This window comes from Lynx canadensis, chromosome A2, assembly GCF_007474595.2.
Source record: "Lynx canadensis isolate LIC74 chromosome A2, mLynCan4.pri.v2, whole genome shotgun sequence".
NCBI lineage: Eukaryota > Metazoa > Chordata > Mammalia > Carnivora > Felidae > Lynx > Lynx canadensis.
Window position 1 is genome coordinate 7686066 of NC_044304.2, and position 19011 is coordinate 7705076.

Here is a 19011-nt window from a genome sequence, read left to right on the forward strand (position 1 = left end):
CGCCACCCCACCCCACCCCCCAGACACCCCGAAACTGATCTGCTTTCGGTTACTAGAGATGAAGTTGCATTTTCTGGAGTTTTATATACATGGGACCAGAGAGTGTATATCTTCTTTTTTTATCTGGCTTCTTTCCCTCCTTAGGATTATCACGAAGATTCGCCAATGTTGTTGTGTGTATTTGAGGCCCTCTTTTGCTCCTAAGGAAACTGAGGCACACAGAGGTGTAGTTTGGGGGAGTGAGGAGGAGGCGTCACACGGGTTTGGCCCCACAGCAAGGCGGGTCTCGGATGCGCAGGCCGCGGAGGGGCGCTCTGGCGGGGGGGACGCGGGCAGGTGCACACACGCGCGGCGGCCGCGCCTGGACCGCCTTTCCCGGCGCGCCGTCGGGGGCGGGGCCGGGGCGGGGCTTCCCGACTCTGGAGCCTCCGATAAGGGCCTGCGGGGGGCTCGGACGCGCCTGGGTGCTGCGATAGGGTGGCGGGGCGTGCTCGTGGGGCGCCGCGGGGAGGCGCCGCGGCCCGAGGTCCCGGTGCGGCCACCCGGAACCGGGGCCGGGCGGGGCGGGGCGTCCGGCCGTGTCGCGCCCGCCCGGCTCCCGGGGCCAGGGCCGCTAAAATGGCGGCGGCGGCGGAGGTGACAGCGTCCCGCGCCGGGCCCGGGGGCCTGGCCGCCGCGTCGGGGGCCGACTAGCGCCTTCCTGGGCGCCGCGGCCCGGCCCCCACCCCGGGCGCTCGCGCGCGGCCCCCACCTGGGCCCTCCGTCCGCCCTCCCGGCGCGCCCATGAACTCCGTGTCGCCGGCCGCCGCGCAATACCGGAGCGGGAGCCCGGAGGACGCGCGCCGCCCCGAGGGCCGCAGGCCGCGGGGCCCCCGAGTCCCGGACCCCAACGGCCTGGGGCCCTCTGGAGCCAGCGGCCCGGCTCTTGGCTCGCCCGGGACCGCCCCTGGGGAGCCGGACGAGGTGGACAAGTTTAAGGCGAAGTTCCTGACGGCCTGGAACAACGTCAAGTACGGTGAGGAGGGGGCGGGCCCGGGGGTTGTGTTCTGAGATAGGAGCCAGCCGGGGGTTGGGCTTGGCGGGGGAGGGGGGGGTGCTCGAGGTCGGTGGGAGTCCAGGAGAACCAGACGCTGGCCCTCCGAGTGTTCCACCCTTTGCTCGCCTCTTGTGAGTCACCTGTGGGTCCCCCGCCCTGTCCTGTCCTGTCCTGCCCTGCCCCGGGCGGACCTGCAGCAGGTCCAAAAGGAATGTGTTTTCAAGTCTCCATTCCCGTGTGACCTTGGGCAAGGTTTCTTTGCTCTGCTGTGCCTTCATTTTTCCCCTCTGTAAAACGGATACAATAATCAGAACTGCTTTATTCGTCCCGAATTAATGGCAAACACTCACGTGGCCGTTACTACGGTCCCTGCCTCCCTCCGAGAGGAGTGTGGCATGGATTTCCCCGTGCCAGCCCTGAGATAGGACCTAGGATGGTCTCCGTTTCACAGACCGGGGAGTAGAAGCGCTGTTGCTGTGAAGCAGGTGCTTCAAGTCGCTGGGTGCTGCCCCACCCACGTCTCCCCCCAGGCTGGGCAGTCAAAAGCCGGACCAGCTTTAGCAAGATCTCCAGCGTCCACCTCTGTGGCCGCCGCTACCGCTTCGAGAGCGAGGGTGAGCTGGTGGCCCCGGTCCGCGGTTGAGGGAGGCCCCCAAGGCTGTTCCTGACGGCAGCTGACAAGCCTGCTCTCGCAGGTGACATCCAGCGTTTCCAGCGGGATTTCATGTCCCGCCTGTGGCTCACCTACCGCCGGGACTTCCCGCCCCTCGCTGGAGGCTGCCTGACCTCGGACTGTGGCTGGGGATGCATGCTTCGCAGCGGGCAGATGATGCTGGCACAGGGCCTGCTGCTGCACTTCCTGCCCAGAGGTGAGTGGGGGAAGGGAAGGGCCCCCTCAGAGTGCAGCGCCAAGGGCACAGGGTGGCACAGGGCAGCGGTGTTGGGCTTGTTTGTAAACAAGTTTACAGTTAAGTTAGATTGTGTGCCAAGTAAGTTTTGAGGGGGGCGTGAGAGTTTATCAAGGAAGTTGTAGGAATGGGAAAATTGTTGGGAAACGTGGCGTCTCGGGAGCCTTAGAATTGTACGTAAAGCATGAGCTGATGGGAAGCGTGCCCCCCTCTGGCCCCCACTGGCACCGTCTGACTGTGTACTCCATCCCCACCAGACTGGACGTGGTCCGAGGCCTCAGGCCTGGGCCCCTCTGAGCCATCAGGGTTGGCCTCTCCCAACCGTTACCGCGGGCCTGCACGCTGGATGCCCCCCCGCTGGGCCCAGGGCACCCCCGAGCTGGAGCAGGAACGTCGGCACCGGCAGATAGTGTCCTGGTTCGCCGACCACCCCCAGGCCCCCTTTGGTCTACACCGGCTGGTGGAGCTTGGGCAGAGCTCAGGCAAGAAGGCGGGTGACTGGTATGGGCCATCTCTGGTGGCACACATACTCAGGTGAGGGCCGCTGCAGGGGACACGGGAACCACTGGGTTTCCCCCAGGAACTCAGGCCTTCCCTCTCACCCCCAGGAAAGCTGTGGAGAGCTGCTCAGAGGTCACCCGCCTGGTGGTGTATGTTTCTCAGGACTGCACAGGTAAGAGACTGGAAACCACGGTCACAGAGTTCTTACCCTGAGCCAGTCGCTAGGACTTAACCTGCCTCAGAGGCTGAAACCAGTTCTGGGACAGAGGGACCCTTGGAAAGGATTCAAGGCCCACACAGTGGAAGGTCCTCAGGATCCCTCCACTCCCTCTGGAACCAGGAGAGGAAACTTTAGGGGCTTCTCTACAAGTGATAGAATAAAGGACATAAGGACTTCCCTCCATCAGGTCCAATTTACTCCTACTCTGTAAATAATTCTTAAAGAATTCTTTTCTTTTAATTAATTTTTTAATGTTTATCTATTTTCGAGAGACAGAGTGCAAATGGGAGAGGGGCAGAGAGAGAGGCAGACACAGAATCTGAGCAGGCTCCAGGCTCTGAGCTGTCAGCACACAGCCTGACGTGGGGCTCTAACTCACCAACCTGACCTGAGCCGAAGTTAGCCACTTAATTGACTGAGCCACCCAGGCGCCCTCCTCCAAATCAGTTTAGATAGGGTTTTTATTAATAGGAGCCTCGGTGGATTGGTATCAGGGAATCTACAAAACCTATACGTTTTTATGCAGAATTGTAGAGATTTGGGCAACGTTTGATTTTCACGGACAACCCCGATCTTACTCTGTTTGGGCTGTTATAACAGAAGTGCCACAGACTACAGAGGCTTCAAAATAACGGGAATTTATTTTCGTAGTTCTGGGGGCTGGGAAGTCCGAGATCAGGACATCAGCAGATTCAGTATCTGGTGGGCACCCACTTCCTGGTTCATTTTGCTGTGTCCACATGGTGGAAGGGGCTCTCTCAGGTCTTTTTTATAAAGACACTAATCCCATTCATGAGGATTCCACCTTCATGACCTAGTCGCCTCCCAAAGGCCCCACCTCTTAATACCACCGCCTTAGGGATTAGAATTTCTTCTCCGTCTTTGTCTTCTTTTTTGTTTTTTTATGTTTATTTTATTTTTTAAGAGAGAGAGACAGAGCACAAGCAGGGGAGGGACAGAGAGAGGGGGAGACACAGAATCGGAAGCAGGCTCCAGGCTCTGAGCTGACAGCACAAAGCCCGATGCGGGGCTCAAACCCACGAGCCGTAAGATCATGACCTGGGTTGGGGCGCCTGGGTGTCGCAGTCGGTTAAGCGTCCGACTTCAGCCAGGTCACGATCTCGCGGTCCGGGAGTTCGAGCCCCGCGTCGGGCTCTGGGCTGATGGCTCAGAGCCTGGAGCCTGTTTCCAATTCTGTGTCTCCCTCTCTCTCTGCCCCTCCCCCGTTCATGCTCTGTCTCTCTCTGTCCCAAAAATAAAAATAAACGTTGAAAAAAAAAAAATTTTAAAAAAGATCATGACCTGGGTTGAAGTCAGATGCTTAACCCACTGAGCCACCCAGGCACCCCCCCCCAACTTTTTTTAATGTTTATTTTTGACCGAGAATGCATGTGTGTGTGCGAGTGGGGGAGGGGCAGAGAGACTAGAGAGAGAATCCCAAGCAGGCTCACCGTGTCAGCACGGAACCTGATGCATGACTCTATCCCATGACTGCAAGATCATGACCCGAGCTGAAATCAAGAGCTGGACGCTCAACCGACTGAGCCACCCAGGCGCTCTGGGGATTAGAATTTCAACATCTGAATTTTGGAGGGGGGAGACACAAGCATTCAGACCATAGCAGCTGCGTTTCCAGAAGGGTCGAATCCACTTTTCTGGGAGCCAGGCAGGGGCTTACTTAGCAGTAAGGGAGGAAGTGGGAGAATGGGGACCAGCGGATTGGACTCGAGGAGGAGGGACACACAGGGACATTCAGCTGAGGGGCAGTCTGCTCGGTGTTGCCATTTCCATTTGGGCAAACCCATGCTCTGAATAAGTAAAGACTAACCAGGCCTGGAACTGGGGAGGTGCTCTGCCTCCTCCTGGTTTTCTGTTCTTCATCGAAACCTCAGGGCCTCAATTGCCCTGTCTGTAAAATGGGGATGTTGACACCTACCTGGAGGCCCTGGGATTGTCTGGGGGAATTTGGGGTGGGTGGGGCGCCAGAAAGACATCCTTTTCCGCCGGTGACGGGAGTAGGACCCTGAGAGGCTGCATAGGCTTCGGGAGGGCCGCACTCTGAGGCTTGAAGGGTGGGCGAGAACGTGACTTGCCGCGCCGTCCTTCCAGTGTACAAGGCAGATGTGGCACGCCTGGTGGCCAGGCCGGACCCCACAGCTGAGTGGAAGTCTGTGGTCATCTTGGTGCCGGTGCGGCTGGGTGGCGAGACGCTCAACCCTGTGTATGTGCCCTGCGTGAAGGTAGGTTCCACCGAGCCTCCCCTGGGAACTGCCCGGGCTTCGTTAGCTCGGCTTGGGTGTTTCTGCTTCCCCCATCTCTATCTGTTGCTTCAGTGGTTGCGAGCACCTACTATGTGCCCAGCACCGTCCCAGCTGCTGGGGACTTGGAGGCCAACAGGCAAACGTTCGTGCCCTCTGGGAGTGGGGAAGGTCAGACAGTGGATCTGAAACCACACTGACAGCTGTGGCATTACGCCGTAGATTCTAGAGGGACTAAAACTAACACCGAAGGGCAGACGGGGGTGGCTGCAGCCTAGGAAAGCCCCTCTCCAGCAGGGCAGGAGAGGAGGCAGAGGCGTGCTCTAGGCAGAAGGAATGGCAAGGCCGGAAAAACCCTGGTGTTTTCACTCAGAATGAAGGCCAGAATTGTCCCTACAGCCTGCAAGGCTTTGCACGGTGTCCCTGTTCCTTGACCTCATCTGCCCCCACTCTCCTTCTCAGTTCACTCTGCCCCAACCACACAGGCCTCCCCACTGTTCTCAGAACACACCTGCCCCAGGGCCTTTGCACTCACTTCCATCTGCTTGGAGTGCTCTTTGTGCAGAGATACACTCCTAACTCCCTCCCTTACTTCATTCAGGTCTTTGCTGAAACGGCACCTTTTAGTGAGGCCGTTCTGATTCCCCTTATTTCAAATTGCAAAGCCCTCTTTCATCCTTTATTCTCCCAGTGTTACTGCCCGCTGAGGCGACAGAACTTACTCATCTTGTTCCTTGTTCGTCTCCTACAGTAGAAGGTCTGCTCCATGAGAACAGGCTGGGGCTTTGGCTAAGTGTTTCTCAAGGGACTGTGTCTGACAGCACCTGCCGAAAGCACACTCCTCCACCCCCTTTCCTCCCTGCAGGAGCTCCTGCGTTCAGAGCTGTGCCTGGGCATCATGGGGGGCAAGCCACGGCATTCACTGTACTTCATCGGCTACCAGGGTAGGCCCACCCCTTCCCACTCCATCCTGCCCCACCTTACCCCTCCCCAGCCCCTCTCATGCCTCCACCCTTGCAGATGACTTCCTGCTCTACCTGGACCCCCACTACTGCCAGCCCACTGTGGATGTCAGTCAGGCTGACTTCCCCCTGGAGGTGAGCTGGCTGGGATCCCTGGGGTGGGGCTGGGGAACGTGGAGGGAGCCTGGGCCCTAAGCTTCCCACGTCTTATGCCCCAGTCCTTCCACTGCACCTCACCCCGAAAGATGGCCTTTGCCAAGATGGACCCAAGCTGTACGGTGGGGTTCTATGCTGGAGACCGGAAGGAGTTTGAGACGCTCTGCTCAGAGCTGACCAGGGTGAGCGAGGAGGGGAGGGTGGGGGGCAAGGGGCAAGGAGGGAGTGGAAGAGGAACAGAGATCTTGAGTCCAGCAGACATGGGCGGGGCAGGGGGCGCTACTTGCAGGCTGTGTTGTCAAGATTGTTATCCTGTCCCCAAGCTACTAACGCCCAGCTATGACCAATAAGACAAAAGAAGGGCATAAAAGGAGAAGTGAGGAGCATTGTTGCTTGAGCTGCCCCCATGAGCTCAAGTGGTGGGGCCTCTCCCCATCCCCTGGCTCTACAGTCCCATCAGGGCCTCACCCTTATAATAATGTCAAAAGGTAGCCACTGGCCTTCTTGGGCACCCACCTCCCCGTTCAGTGGAAAGGAAGCCTCACTTTCCCAGCAGATGCAGCAAAAATCACAGGGTTGCTGTTCATTGGTTACACTGGGCCATATATCCATCACTGGGCCAATCACTGGGGCCAGGGAATGGACGGTGCTGATTGGCTGGCCTGGGTCATTGCCCGGAAGGATGGGAGCTGAGCTCAGGAAGCACCTGATAAATATACCTATTGGGATAATTATAGGATAATTAACATGGTTTGGAGCTAAGCCACTCTCTCTCTCTCTCTCTCTCTCTTCCCTCCAGGTCCTCAGCTGCTCCTCAGCCACAGAGCGGTACCCCATGTTCACCCTGGCCGAGGGCCACGCTCAGGACCACAGCCTGGATGACCTCTGCTCCCAGCTCTCCCAGCCGACTCTGCGGCTCCCTCGCACGGGGCGGCTCCTCAAGGCCAAACGCCCAAGTTCTGACGACTTTGTGTTTTTATGACGGGTGGGGTTGGGGGAGAAGATGCGCACTATTTATTTTTTTATTTATGTCATGCTGGGTGTGGGAGCTTGACATCGGGAGGTGATGGGTCTTCCCCTTCTCACTCCCTTGACAAGCGCAGCTGAGACCAGTCCAGGAAAGCTCTGAACTGGGGCCATTCAGACAATGGGCCTCCCGCCAGCTGGGCCCTCCTCACAGGGCAGGGAGGGAGAGCTTCCGGACACCCACTCAGGGCCTGACTCAAGTACTGTAGTTTGCACTGGACCACCCATGCCCCTCACTGGTCCCAAAGCCCCTACCCTGCTAAGGACGGGGGGTACGGGAGGGGGGGAACTGTGGCCACTGGGGGCTAATAAAGCCGTTTAATTTGACTGTGGCTATGGCTGGGCCCAGCATTTAAGGGATGGGGTCCAAGGGGTCCAAGGCGTGTCTCAAGGTGAGATGCTGGGGGAAGCGTGTTAGGTAGGCCTCACTTCCACAACTTCTTCGGCCACAGGCAGACACCAGGGTCTACACAGTCCCCAAGCTCAATTGGAGGGGAGGAACCCCAGGGCCCCTGCCTGCTCCCCGGAGCTCAGGGGCCGCTCTTGGGACCCTGTTGCTTCCTCCGCTGCCGGCCCAGCTGCCGGAAGTGCAGCCGTTTGGGGTTGAGGCCAAAGGCCTGCAGTCTCTGGCGGCTAAACTCACGGCCACCCAGGGTCACGGTGGGGCCCAGGAGACGCGCCTTCTTGCCCCTCCTCCGCCTGTGGGGGACTGGCTTCTGGGTGGGAGACACAGGACCCGCCTCTTCCTGTGCTGGGGGGCTCCCAGGCTGGGGCCGCTGCCCACAGGCCCCATCAGGTGCTAGCAGCTGCCCCGGAGGGTCGGCTTTGTCTCTCTGTGGCTTCCCTGTGGCTTCTGTGAGTGTCTCCGTCCTGAGGAGAAAAGCAGGGGCTCAGCCCAAGCCTGGCAGGCCTGTTCCTGAGCACACATCTCCCATTTTACAGATGAGGAAAGGAGAGGTTCAGAGAAGCAAGGCAGCAAATCAGAGGCCTGCCTCAGATTCAAACCCAAGTCTGACACCAAAACTGGGGCTTTTCTACTGAAGTCGGAGGCTGGACTGTATTGCTGATAATTCTGGTACCTGGGCTTATTTCAGCTTTAAATCAACTCTGTGAGCTCCTATCACCCCTGCTTTATGGATCAGGAAATAACGGTCTTAATACTACCACTACCTACATAGCACTTACTCTGTTTTAAACGCTTCAGATGAATGAATTCACTTAATCCTCAAAAACCCAATAAGAAATGAGCCATCTTTACCCCATTTTAAAAATGAGGAAACAGGCCCAGTAAAGGCAAGTGCCTTGCCCAAGGTCACACAGCTGTGGCCCAGTCAGAATTTGAACCCAGGTATCAGAAAAAGGAAGCCCCATTCCCAGGGCCATGCAGCAAAATGGCTGACCGAGCAAGACTCGAACCCGGGCCCAGCTGGCTCCTGAGCCCGCCCTCCTCCAGCCAGTGACACTCACCCCTCTGGGCAAAGTGACTTGAAGATCTGCCTCTTCTTCCAGGAGTTCTGGGCCTTCTGGCTGTATGCCCTCTTGTCCTGCAACTCCTCTTGCTCTGACCTGCGGATGCCCAGCAGACAGGCCTATTGCCCGACGCTCTGGGAGGGACCCGTGCCTGCTCACCTGCCTGCCCGCCGCCCCCTCCCACCCCGCCCAGGACACCCGGCCCAGCCCCGACCTGTCACCTGTACATGCAGGTCTTCTTCAGGGAGCACCACCGGTTCAGCTCTTTGTCATCAGCAGCGAGGATCTACACAGGGAGGGAGGGTGGGGTCCTGCTGTTTGAGCCCTGGGTCGGGGGGTGTAGGCGGCCTGGCTCTCTCGGAGCCTTAGCCACCTCACTGTTCAAAGCAGGGTAACGCTCCTCCCAAGTTCAGCAGGATGTTACCATAGCGGGAGAGGACTGATTTCTGCGGAGGCCACCAGAGGTCTTTGGCAGGGGACATCAGATGGAGAAACTGAGGCCCATCAAGGAGATCCTTGCCGTAGTCACACGGCCACGGAGTGGCTGATTTAAGATCCCAGTTTGGGGGTCCAGGGGTCCCAGCAGCCTCAGAACAGGGCAAGGGTCTCTGCTAATGACCGGGTGTGCAAATTATAGATGAGGCCCAGCCTCCCAGCTCCAGGCCTCGGTTTCCTCACCTACAAGGTGGGCAAGCCCCTTAGAAACTATTCTGATTGAGTAAATGCAGATGGTATGAGCTCCATAAACGTTGGCTTTGCGGGCCATGCATAGTCAAGCACCCACAGCCACATGGCTGAGGGACAAATGCCATTCCGAGAGCCACACACGTTCATTTCACCTCCGTAGCCACAAGGTGGGGCTGTTATCAGGCCCGTTTTAAGTGGGGAAACTGAGGCACGGCGTTCTAGGTCACGCAGCTGGTGAGTGACCAAAGCAAGATTTGAATCCAGGCCATCTGTTTCCAGGGCCACCCAACTGCAGACATACGGTGACAGAATGGAAAGTACTATTTACAGGAGTGTCTGTGGGCACAGCCGCTGGAGGCAGGTGACATTACTCGTGTTGTTAGCCCTCTCACCTTGTTTTCAAGGTGAGGGAGCAGGGGTGTTGCAACCTCTGCGGGGTCCACACTCCCTCTTGCCCCCGGGGCACCCCCTGCCCCGGGGCACCCCTCTGGGGCCTCACCTCCTCGGTGCTCAGCCCGAAGTCGCAGGGAACCACGGTGCGGTACTTAAAGCGACAGGGCAGATCGTCAATGATGTCCTCGTAGTCCAGCCGGTAATACTCATCCAGGTATTCCTCGAACGTCTTGTCCCCTGTGAGGGGAGGGAGCCAGGCTGCCAGGGTGTGCCGGGCCCCGCGGAGCCCCTGCCCGCCCCCCCGCCAGCAGCCCGGGCCTCACCAGGGTCGAACACGGGCTTTTCCTGCCCCACCGCCGTGGCGAAGGGCGACTTGCGCTTCTTCTTGCCTGTCAAGGGGGCCTCGCGCCGCTTTTTCCGCGGCTGGCTGGGGTCGTAGTCAGCATCCATCTGCCAAGATGCAAAAGTCAGGCCAGCCCCCGGGGGGACCCCACACACCCCCAGGTCCCCCTCCACCCCGGGCACCTACATTGAAGTCGGGGTCCTCGCAGTGCGGTTCCTGCTGGCTCCAAGCTCCACCCTGCTCGGGCCCAGCCCATGTGTCCCAGTTCCAGTCATCTGCTTCCAAAGGAGACAGGGTAGGGGGTCAGGGTGGGACTTTGGACTTGAGACCCAGCCACTCCCCCAGCTGGTGCCCCCCCCCCCCCCGCCCATGACCTCACCTTCAAGCCCTTCCTCTTCCTCAAATTGCGGCTTCTCCTCCTCCGTGGTGCCATAGTACTCGTCCCCAAAACATCTCTGTGGGGTCAGAGCCAGGAGGGATCAGTAAGGCCTCTCCCCCCAGACAGTTTCATTCCTGCACCTTACATGGCTCCCAGCACCCTCAAGGCCTAGCTGCTGCCTGTGTGCCCAGGCCCCTCCAGGCCCCAATCCCCCTGATTCTGTTCCAACGAGCCGCGGTTCTTTCCCTCCCACAGGCCTTTGCGCCTGCAGTACCCCCTCCCTGGCTGCCTAACTGCTGCTCAGGCCTCCGGTCTGCGCTGCCTGCCCTCAACCCGCTCACCACACCTGCCAAAGCCGATCAGGGACTCCCTGAATACCCCACCTCCCCCTGCACACCGCCCATCACCACTCTGATCCCTGGGGGCACTCACTGTACAGTTAAGTGCCTGCCATCAGACTGGGAGCTCTGGGAGAGCAGCGACCACTATGTCGCCTGATGCTCAGTGACCATCAGACTGGCTCTTGCCGTTACATGAGCTCCGAGGCCGTTGGGCCCTTGCTGGAACCCCAGCACCCAGTGGGCACCTGGCAAAGGCAGGTATTGCTTACGGTGTCACTTATTAAGCCCCTACTGTATGCCCAATGCTGGGCTGCATCTTGCTGCATTCTCACAAACACCCCAAGGGACAGAAACTACCTCCATTCTACTGAGGAAACTGAAGCCTACGTGTCCTCAGTCTCCTTCCCTGGCCTCCGAGGCTTGGTCGGGGGCCTCTTTGGGGTTCCCGGGGTCCCCGCTGCTTTCCTCATAAGGCCCTATCGCCTGTTTCCATGGCCTGACAGACACTATGTCCCCTCTAACCCAACAATAAACATCAATGGCAACAAGACGAAAGGAAACACAGCTATCCCGTTCCTTGAGCATTACCAATGTTTACACGTACTCCTCTTAGGCTGTCGTTACAACAGCCCTGAGGTAGACGGTATGGCTGAGCTCACTTTGCAGACAGGGACACACGCTCAGAGAGATCGAGTCACTTCTCAGAGGTCACACAGCCGGGAAACAACCACTGATTCCAGAGCCCTGTCCCAAGCACTGCGTGGCGGGGGTGGGGTGCAGGGGCCACACCTGCATGAGCTGGTCATGCTGGGTAGGATCAAAGTCGTCCTCCAGGTCCTTCTCCTCGAAGCCCAGTGTCTCATTGCCTGTGACCTGCCGCAGCCTCTCCAGCTTGGCCAGGATCTCCTTCCTCTTCAGGTTCTTCAGCTGCTTGAGCTCCTCCTGCTTCTTCGCTTTCTCCTGCGGGTGACAGGCAGGGAGAGAGGGAGGGCGTGGGCTCTCCCCGCAGGGCTGGCAGCCCTCCCCGGCCTGACAGCCCCACACTCACCCTCTTCTTTCGCTCCCTCGTCTCCTCTCTCCGCTCCTTCCTGCGCTCGTCCTTGCGGCGCACAGAGGACGCGATGCTTCGAGGGTAGGTCTTGACCTGTGGGCAGCAAGGGAGCCCAGAAAGGGCCACAGAGATGATTCTGGGCTCTCCCGGCCTGGGCCCCAAGGTCCGGGTCCTGCTCGGCGCCCGCCCCGGCCACGCACCAAGGCCGAGTCCGGCTCCTCAAAGCGGAAGTTGTACTTGTGCTCAAAGTCCTCCTGCTTCTTCAGAAACAGCTCCCCCTCATCCGAGGAATCATCCACGGCCAGCTGGACGGGGAGGCTGGGGCCCCTGAGGGACGAGATGGGGCAGGACTGGGGGTCAGCCGAGCCCCTGCACTCCTGTGTACTAGCTGTGTGAACTCATTGCCTCCTCCTAAGAATCCTACTTTTGGGGCACCAGGGTGGTTTGGTTGGTTAAGCGTCCGACTCTTGATTTCGGCTCAGGTCATGATCTTACGGTTCTTGAGTTCGAGCCCCACATCGGGCTCTGCTGACAGCGCAGAACCGGCTTAGGAACCTCTCTCAATCCCTCTGTCTGCCCCTCTGCTGCCTGTGTGCACACTCTCTCCCTCTCCCTCTCTCTCCTCTCTCAAAATAAATAAACCAACTTAAAAAAAGATCCCTACTTTCGAGGCACCCCCATTTGACAGATGGGGAACCCGGGGACAATGTCTAACGACAAGGTCACCTAGCTCCAGACCCCATGCCCCTCGCCCCACCGCTCTTCCTCACAGAACAAGACCTCTGCTACCATCTGTGCAAAAAAGTAAACAGCCGGTGCCCTTTGCTTTCTGGCTGGCTTGGCTCCAGGCCCCTGGGGGACATGGTTACTCACGCTTCCTCCTCCTCCTCTTCTTCCTCCTCGCCCTCCTCCTCCTCCTCCTCATAGTGTTTGTTAAGAATATAATCTCGCAGGAACCGCTCGCCTTCATCTAGCTCTGGGTCGTTCCAATATTCTTTGAGGTGGGTCTGGGGGGGGGGGGGCAGACAGGACACAGGTCAGGGACTTGTGGGCCGGGAAGGAGGTAGGCATGGACACCACGTAGATTTAAGTAACTGACACTTCACGGCCAGCCTATAAACTAGAGGGGATAATCCCCATTTTATAGAAATAGAAACTGGCGCCCAGAGAGGGGCACACCCCATCTTCAGACTAGGTGCTCTTGACTACTCCCTCAAGGATTCGTTTCCAGAAAAAGGCTGGAAATGGTATAGACACGAGAACTCACCAGTTCTTGCAGGGTATCAGTGTTGTGAATCTCCTTCTGTCCCTTCAGCCATTCCACGTAGTCCGCATCCTCCTGGGCCTGAGGGTAGGCCAGCACTGAGGGTCTGGGGACCCCTTCCTGTCAGCAGCACCCCCCCACCTCGGTCCATCCAGGCCCCAGCACTTACCTTCTCCTCCCTGGTTTTAGCGCGTTTCTGCAGCAACCTGGAGCCACCCTCCCCGGCACTGTCCTCACTCGCGCTGTCTTCCACAAAAGCCCGGAAGCTGCCCACGTGAGAGAATAAGCCTCAGGATATGCAGGCTGGTCTCTGCCCACAGTCCCAGCATTAACCCCATTTACGGAGTCCCGAGCCCTCCACAACAAGCTCAGAGCAGTACTGTGACCCAGAGAGCATCGTCAACCCCATTTAACAGATGGAGAAACTGAGGCACGGAAAGACTACGTGACGTGCCCAAGGGCACACAGCCATGAAGTACCACAGCTGGATTTGAACCCAGGCCTGTCCGATCCTGTGGCCTCAGTCCTATCCATTTGGCCATTCAATCCGCCCAGGCTCACCTTTCCTTGAGCTGTTTCTGCTCTTCTACGTAACTTTTTGACGAGATCTGCTGCAGAGAGAGTGACACAGGCCTCAGGCCCAGCCCCAACCCCCTCAGCCCCCGACCAGGCCTCCACCCCACCTACCTGGAATCTTTGATTGGAGGTCTCCTCATCTGAATTTTCCTCATCGATATATTTGCTGCGCAAGGAAGAATGGGGCTTTCAGAACAGACTCCCCATGGCTCGTCTGTCCCTATGGGGCGGGCAGCTGTTAGAGCAGCAGTTGGGGGGCAGTGGGGTACAGGTGAGTCACTGACGATGCTGTTCTCTGGGGTTCCCTCAATCCTGGCGAGTCTCCGCCAGCTTCTTTCCACCCTTGCTTCTAAGACTCCCATGTGCCTGTCTGCCTGCCCTGGGAAGACTGTGGGGGGACGGTGGGGAGTCAAGGTCTCTCCTCACCCTTCTTTCTCCAAGATAACCTTCCTTTCGTAGTCCTTCAGGTACATGGGCCGCATCTTCTTTTGTTTCTCCTTGGCTGCTGGCGCTTCCTCACTCTCCGAGGAGGATACTATCGGGTTGCCAGAGACATCTGCCATCACTCACAGCCCCCTTCCTTTCCCAGGCAGAGAATCCCACAGGGCTTGGGCCAGGGCACCCCCAAGGTTTCAAATCCCCGAGCCACCAGTTCCCAGCTGTGAGACAGGTATCACACTTATACTACATCAGTAGTAGCTGGCTACGCTCATTCAGTGAGTAATTCATGCTCTGAACAGTGCTAAGCACACAGTTGTTATTAACAGCAAGTAATAACCTAAAACACTCTGCTATGCACTGTAGACCGAGAACACATAACATACAAGGAAGGGTTCATTAAGCAGTCACAAAAGCCGGTAAGGCAGTGGGGAGCCTGGGCCGTAGGGATGAGCAGCCCCAGACCTGTTCTCTGATAGAAGGTGGCATCTTTCTGGTAAATGCGGGGGTCCTTCTTCTTCAACAGGGAGAGAGTCCTGTAAAAGTCACGTTCTTGCTGGGGATCAAATTCCTAAGGCATGAAAAGGATCAGGAACAGACTTCAGAAAGGAGATGGGGAGAGCCTTGGTGGAGGCTAGGGGACACTAAGTAAGAGGGGCAGGTGGGCTGTGAGCCTGTGGAAATTAGGGTGGAGGGAGGGGTATACACTAGGAGGCTGGAGAAGGGATCCAGCTGGACAGAGGCAGGTAGGGGGCTCCAGGGTGGGTATGAGGGGAGGTCGGAAGACAGCAAAGAGGTGGAGGAGGAAGAGGGGGCCTTTTGGGGGTGGGCAGGGGCAGGCCACACAGGTACAGGATCTGAAACAGGGGGAGGGGGCGGGCAAGGGGAGGATACTTCCTGAGGACAAAGGATTGACAGCGGGGCAGGTGAGCAGAGAGGGAGCATGTGTGGGACAGCAAGCAGGGGCTGGGTTGCACAGCGAGGCCCCGAAGATCAGGGCTGATGTGAGAGGCGGAGCGTCCCATGTGGCAAAGAGATGTCCCACTTCGGGGACTGACAAATGGTTAAATTCTTGGGGATGAGGAAATGGACACAGCCGTCGCTCCTCACATCAGGATGGGCAGGTGGATCGTGCGTGGCGAGAGAGAGGAAGTAGGGGGGCATTGGGCCACCCCGTGGGGATGGGGAGGGCGCTGTGTGTCGCCCATGGGATTAGAAAAAGGAGGTTGGACGCTCCCGTAGGGTGGAAGGGGGCTGGAGACTAGCCACCCTCTGCATATCAGGATAGGGGTGCGGTGGGGAGCTTAGATGCTTCCCGAAAGTGCGGGGCCGGAGTGAGAAAGCTCACCACGCGCTCGTCGCCAGAGTCGGACTCAGAGCTGGAGTCGCCGCCGCCGTCTCGGTCCCCGTAGCGATCTTTAACTGCGGGGCAGATGAGAGCCCCTCACAGCTCAGCTTGGAAGACCAGATCAATCCCCGCTTCCCGACGACCCTGTCCGCGCCGCCGCCCCGCGCGCATGCGCCCCGCACTCACGCCGCTGCAGCTCCTCGCGCTCCCGGTAGCGGCCGTACCGCGCGGCAAACGCCGCGTTTACCCGAAGGGGTGACGACCCGCGCGGTTCCGGCATGGCGGCTCTGCGACCCACTGCGCACGCGTGTGGCGAGTGTCCCAAGGGGGTGGGGCTACCCTCAGCCCCAGCCTCGGCAGGCCTTAAAGGAGGCGGAGCCTCGCAGGCCCCTAATCCCTCCCCCAGTCTTTCCGGGATCCCTTACGCCACCCGACCGCAGTCCCCGCCCGCGGGTCACGCCTCTGTGGGTCAGACTACAGCCATCGCCCCCCCTCCCTCCCCCCCACCGCTCCGGGGCTCCCGGCACCCAGCTGACATCTGGGGGCCCTTTCTCCACTCGCGGTTTCCTGCCTCCCTTCCGTTCCGACAGCGTAAACCGCTGCCCCACCCAGCACACTCACCTCTGTCACCCTGGGAATTACCACTCTCTCCCCTCCCCCAAAGTATCCACGATATGCGACCCCCGTGCCCACCCCCCACAAACATACTGGACGTGCGACTCTCCATCGCAGACTCAAAAATCAGAAGCCACCAGCTCTGTGATCATGCACAAGTCTTAATTTAATGGGTAAAAACATTAAATTATCACACAACAATATTTTTCCATAAAGCTTAATAAATAGAATCTTTTTTTAACGCTGTACAAGAGACTGAAAAACAAGTTTCCAACAAAATATGAACTCATACTACCCTTCTATTGATTTTAAACACTCCCCCCTCCCCCCATGCTTGAAAGCAGTGTGCACATTTGAGGTCTGTCTCTGGGTACAGCTAGCCAAGGTCGCCAGGTTCCAGGAGCCCTGGAAGCGATGACCTCACTCGGGCTGGGGCTTTAAACGCTCTGCCCTTGGGCGTCTGCAGCCCCAGCAATCTGAGGCGCAGAGAAAACTGAACCGTTTAGACGGCTGTTGCCTGCAGGAGCCCTTCTCTGCCCAACACATCAAAAGGGGTGAGAAAAACAAATGAGAAATGTCCCTCAAACACACACACCCCACAAATCAACACCAACAAGCCACAAACTGGTGCCCCTCCCCTTTTGACAGGGGGCAGAAGGAGTGAGGGGAGAAAGTGTTTCTTTCCTCCTCTTTTGACACAGAACCCTGTTGGGTCCGGTTGCTGCAGTGGGCGCCCCGGGTCACAGCAGTACCACCGAGTGCCCCTGCAGTATGTCCATGAGATCCTGGGCCCCTATCCCCTGTGCCAGCTCCAGGGGCGTGAGCCCCCTGGCGTCCCTGTGATGGAGATCAGACTCAGAAGCCAGGAAGCTGACCACAGCGGTGTGGCCCTCTCGCACCGCCAGATGGATGGGGAGTGCCCCGGTGCCGTCAGGCACGTTGACATCAGCACCATGCTCTACCAAAACCTTCAGGGTGTCCAGGAATCCAGTGCGTGCCGCATCATGGGCTGGAGTGGTGCCGGAGGTGTCCTGGACATTGGGGCTGGCACCTTGCTTGAGAAGTTCCAACGCAATGGTGGAGCTTCCAAACATCATGACCTGTGTGGGGGCAGAGAGTGAGGGGTCCTCAAGGGAGAGGTTCCAGGAAAAGGGGTCACTGTAGAGAGGGGTCATTCAAGAATAGGGAACACTAGAGCTCTTCTAAAGAATGGGGACACACCAGGGAACACAAGCTCTCAGGCGGTTGTTTGATACCCCAGAGAAAGACGTCTCCTTGGAATAGGGACCCCGAAGAAACTGGTCACCCCCCTAAGGATAAGAAAACCACGTAGGGAATAGCCTCCAAGGAAACGTTCGAGAAACCTAAGACCCTCCCCAAGGAAGCAGAGATATGCCCCATCCCATATGGGAAATCGCTAGGAAATATGACCCCTCCCCCACCCCCAGAAATAGGCCTCATAGAATGAGAACTGCTCCAAAGAACTTGGATAGCAAACTCAAGGGAAAGATGCCCAGGGAATTTGAAACCCCAGGGTACTTGCCCTGAAGAAATAGGGTTCCCCCTGTAAAATGCCCCCCAGGGAATAAGGATGCCCATGCAACGTGTAACTGTGCCCCACTTAGGACTTCCCTTAATATACTAGGAATCTGAAAACACACACACACACACACACACACACACACACACACACACAAACCCAAAACAGGAATGGAGAGTTACCCAAATAACTGGATACATCTCAGAGAACCCTCCAGAAAATAGGGAACCCCTGGAAACATGAATCCCTCCTTCCAGTGATTGGATCCCCCCACAGAAGTTCCAAGAAACAAGAGCCAGTCCTATGAAGCCGGGATCCAAAGAAGCTGCTCTCACATCGCGGAATAAGAACCTCCCCAGGGAAAATTAATCCTCTGCACCCAGAAAACAAGAAATCCTCCAGAGAAGATGGAAAGTCCTCCCCTCCCCCAACCTAACTCCATCCACCACCCACCCACGAAAGTAGACATCAAGGAGCAACAGCGCCCCAGGGGGAAAGGACCGCCCCCCCCCCCACACCCCCCCAGTCAGCCACCACCGCGGTCAAGGAGATTTGAGGGAAAGGGTCTGGGGTCCCAGCCTCGCCGTCGCTCCCGGCCAGCCGGGCCTCACCTGCAGCGCCGTCTTGCCGAAGCGGTTCAGGGCATCGGGGTGCACCAGCTCACGGTGCAGAAGGCGGCGCACCTCCTGCACGTCGCCACGGGCCGCGGCCCCGCTTAGCCTGTCGCCTGCGCGGACCTCCTCCAGCAGCATGTCGACGCTGGCAGCCTGCGAAGCCCCCCGCCCCACGCCGGCGCGGTCAGTGTGGGGAAATCCACTGGCGCTGGCCCTAAGATCTCCCCCGAGGTGCACCTGGCCTGCGCGACGCTCCCAGCCCAGCACACTAGTCGGCCTTCTGCGCGACCCCCGCCCTGCCGGCGGGCTCCTCCCCCTGTCGGCCAGCGGGTCGCCAGGGGCTGGGAGCCGGGCCCAACCCTCCGCGGCTCGCAGGGCCCGGCCCGGCGCCCGCCCCTTGGGGGCCGGGTCTCCCCCCAACTCACCCTCCCTCCTCCTCCTCGACGGGCGGGGTCTGTTCTGAGCCGCTGCCGCTGCCGCCGCTGAGCTGGCCGCCAGGGGGCGGAGATAGCGCGCTTGAGGCCCCGCCCCGAACGCTGCGGATTTGTTTTCTTACGAACTCGCTACACTGTAGCCCAGCCGCGTTGCCCGGCGCGCGACCCGGCAGCGCCCCGCCCATGCGGCCAGGGCAACCAATGGCAACGCGTCGCCGGGGGGAGATTTACGCTCCGGCCTGGGCGGTGCCTATCCTGATTGGCTGAGCCTCGGCGACCGGTGGACCGCCGGCAATGGCGGGGTTTTCGGTTTTCAAACTCGCCAGGCGGGCGGGAAAGACAAGCCGGTTTAACTGACCCGCGGGAGAAAGGTCAGGGGCAGGGTAGCGCGGGTTGCTTCGGGACTCGGCACCTCTGGGAGGAAGGGAGGCAAGGCTGGGGCAGCCCAGTT

At 58.7% G+C, this 19011-nt stretch overlaps 3 protein-coding genes across 6 annotated transcripts; 1 reads left to right on the forward strand and 2 right to left on the reverse strand.

The window, feature by feature from the left end:
* The first annotated feature begins 547 nt into the window (after positions 1 to 547).
* On the forward strand, positions 548 to 7394 carry ATG4D (autophagy related 4D cysteine peptidase). Of its 2 annotated transcripts, XM_030300168.1 has the most exons (10): positions 554 to 1015; positions 1567 to 1650; positions 1732 to 1905; positions 2202 to 2478; positions 2553 to 2617; positions 4775 to 4905; positions 5789 to 5867; positions 5944 to 6020; positions 6104 to 6223; positions 6841 to 7394. In XM_030300168.1, exons 1-10 carry the CDS (start codon positions 784 to 786, stop codon positions 7021 to 7023), a joined length of 1422 nt encoding a protein of 473 aa, XP_030156028.1. In that variant the 5' UTR covers positions 554 to 783; the 3' UTR covers positions 7024 to 7394. The 2 variants fall into 2 exon arrangements, with proteins under 2 accessions (XP_030156037.1, XP_030156028.1); XM_030300177.1 differs by lacking the exon at positions 5789 to 5867 and having other exon boundaries at positions 548 to 1015; positions 6841 to 6929.
* KRI1 (KRI1 homolog) lies at positions 7050 to 15764 on the reverse strand. 3 transcript variants are annotated; one of them, XM_030300039.2, is made up of 19 exons: positions 15544 to 15763; positions 15358 to 15431; positions 14475 to 14580; positions 13998 to 14106; positions 13683 to 13737; positions 13557 to 13606; positions 13165 to 13261; positions 12999 to 13076; positions 12605 to 12738; positions 11932 to 12058; positions 11729 to 11824; positions 11470 to 11640; positions 10340 to 10415; positions 10147 to 10235; positions 9941 to 10067; positions 9724 to 9854; positions 8759 to 8823; positions 8535 to 8633; positions 7050 to 7937 (listed from the first exon to the last, which is right to left on the reverse strand). In XM_030300039.2, the coding sequence occupies exons 1-19, from the start codon at positions 15635 to 15637 to the stop codon at positions 7598 to 7600; spliced, it is 2118 nt and encodes a 705-aa protein (XP_030155899.1). In that variant the 5' UTR covers positions 15638 to 15763; the 3' UTR covers positions 7050 to 7597. The 3 variants fall into 3 exon arrangements, with proteins under 3 accessions (XP_030155899.1, XP_030155908.1, XP_030155894.1); XM_030300048.1 differs by having other exon boundaries at positions 7055 to 7937; positions 10147 to 10238; positions 13557 to 13603; positions 15544 to 15764; XM_030300034.1 differs by having other exon boundaries at positions 7055 to 7937; positions 10147 to 10238; positions 15544 to 15764.
* Positions 15765 to 16113: 349 nt separating this feature from the next.
* On the reverse strand, positions 16114 to 18546 carry CDKN2D (cyclin dependent kinase inhibitor 2D). Its single transcript, XM_030300351.1, has 2 exons — positions 18124 to 18546; positions 16114 to 17072 (listed from the first exon to the last, which is right to left on the reverse strand). The coding sequence occupies exons 1-2, from the start codon at positions 18262 to 18264 to the stop codon at positions 16713 to 16715; spliced, it is 501 nt and encodes a 166-aa protein (XP_030156211.1). The 5' UTR covers positions 18265 to 18546; the 3' UTR covers positions 16114 to 16712.
* Positions 18547 to 19011: the final 465 nt, after the last annotated feature.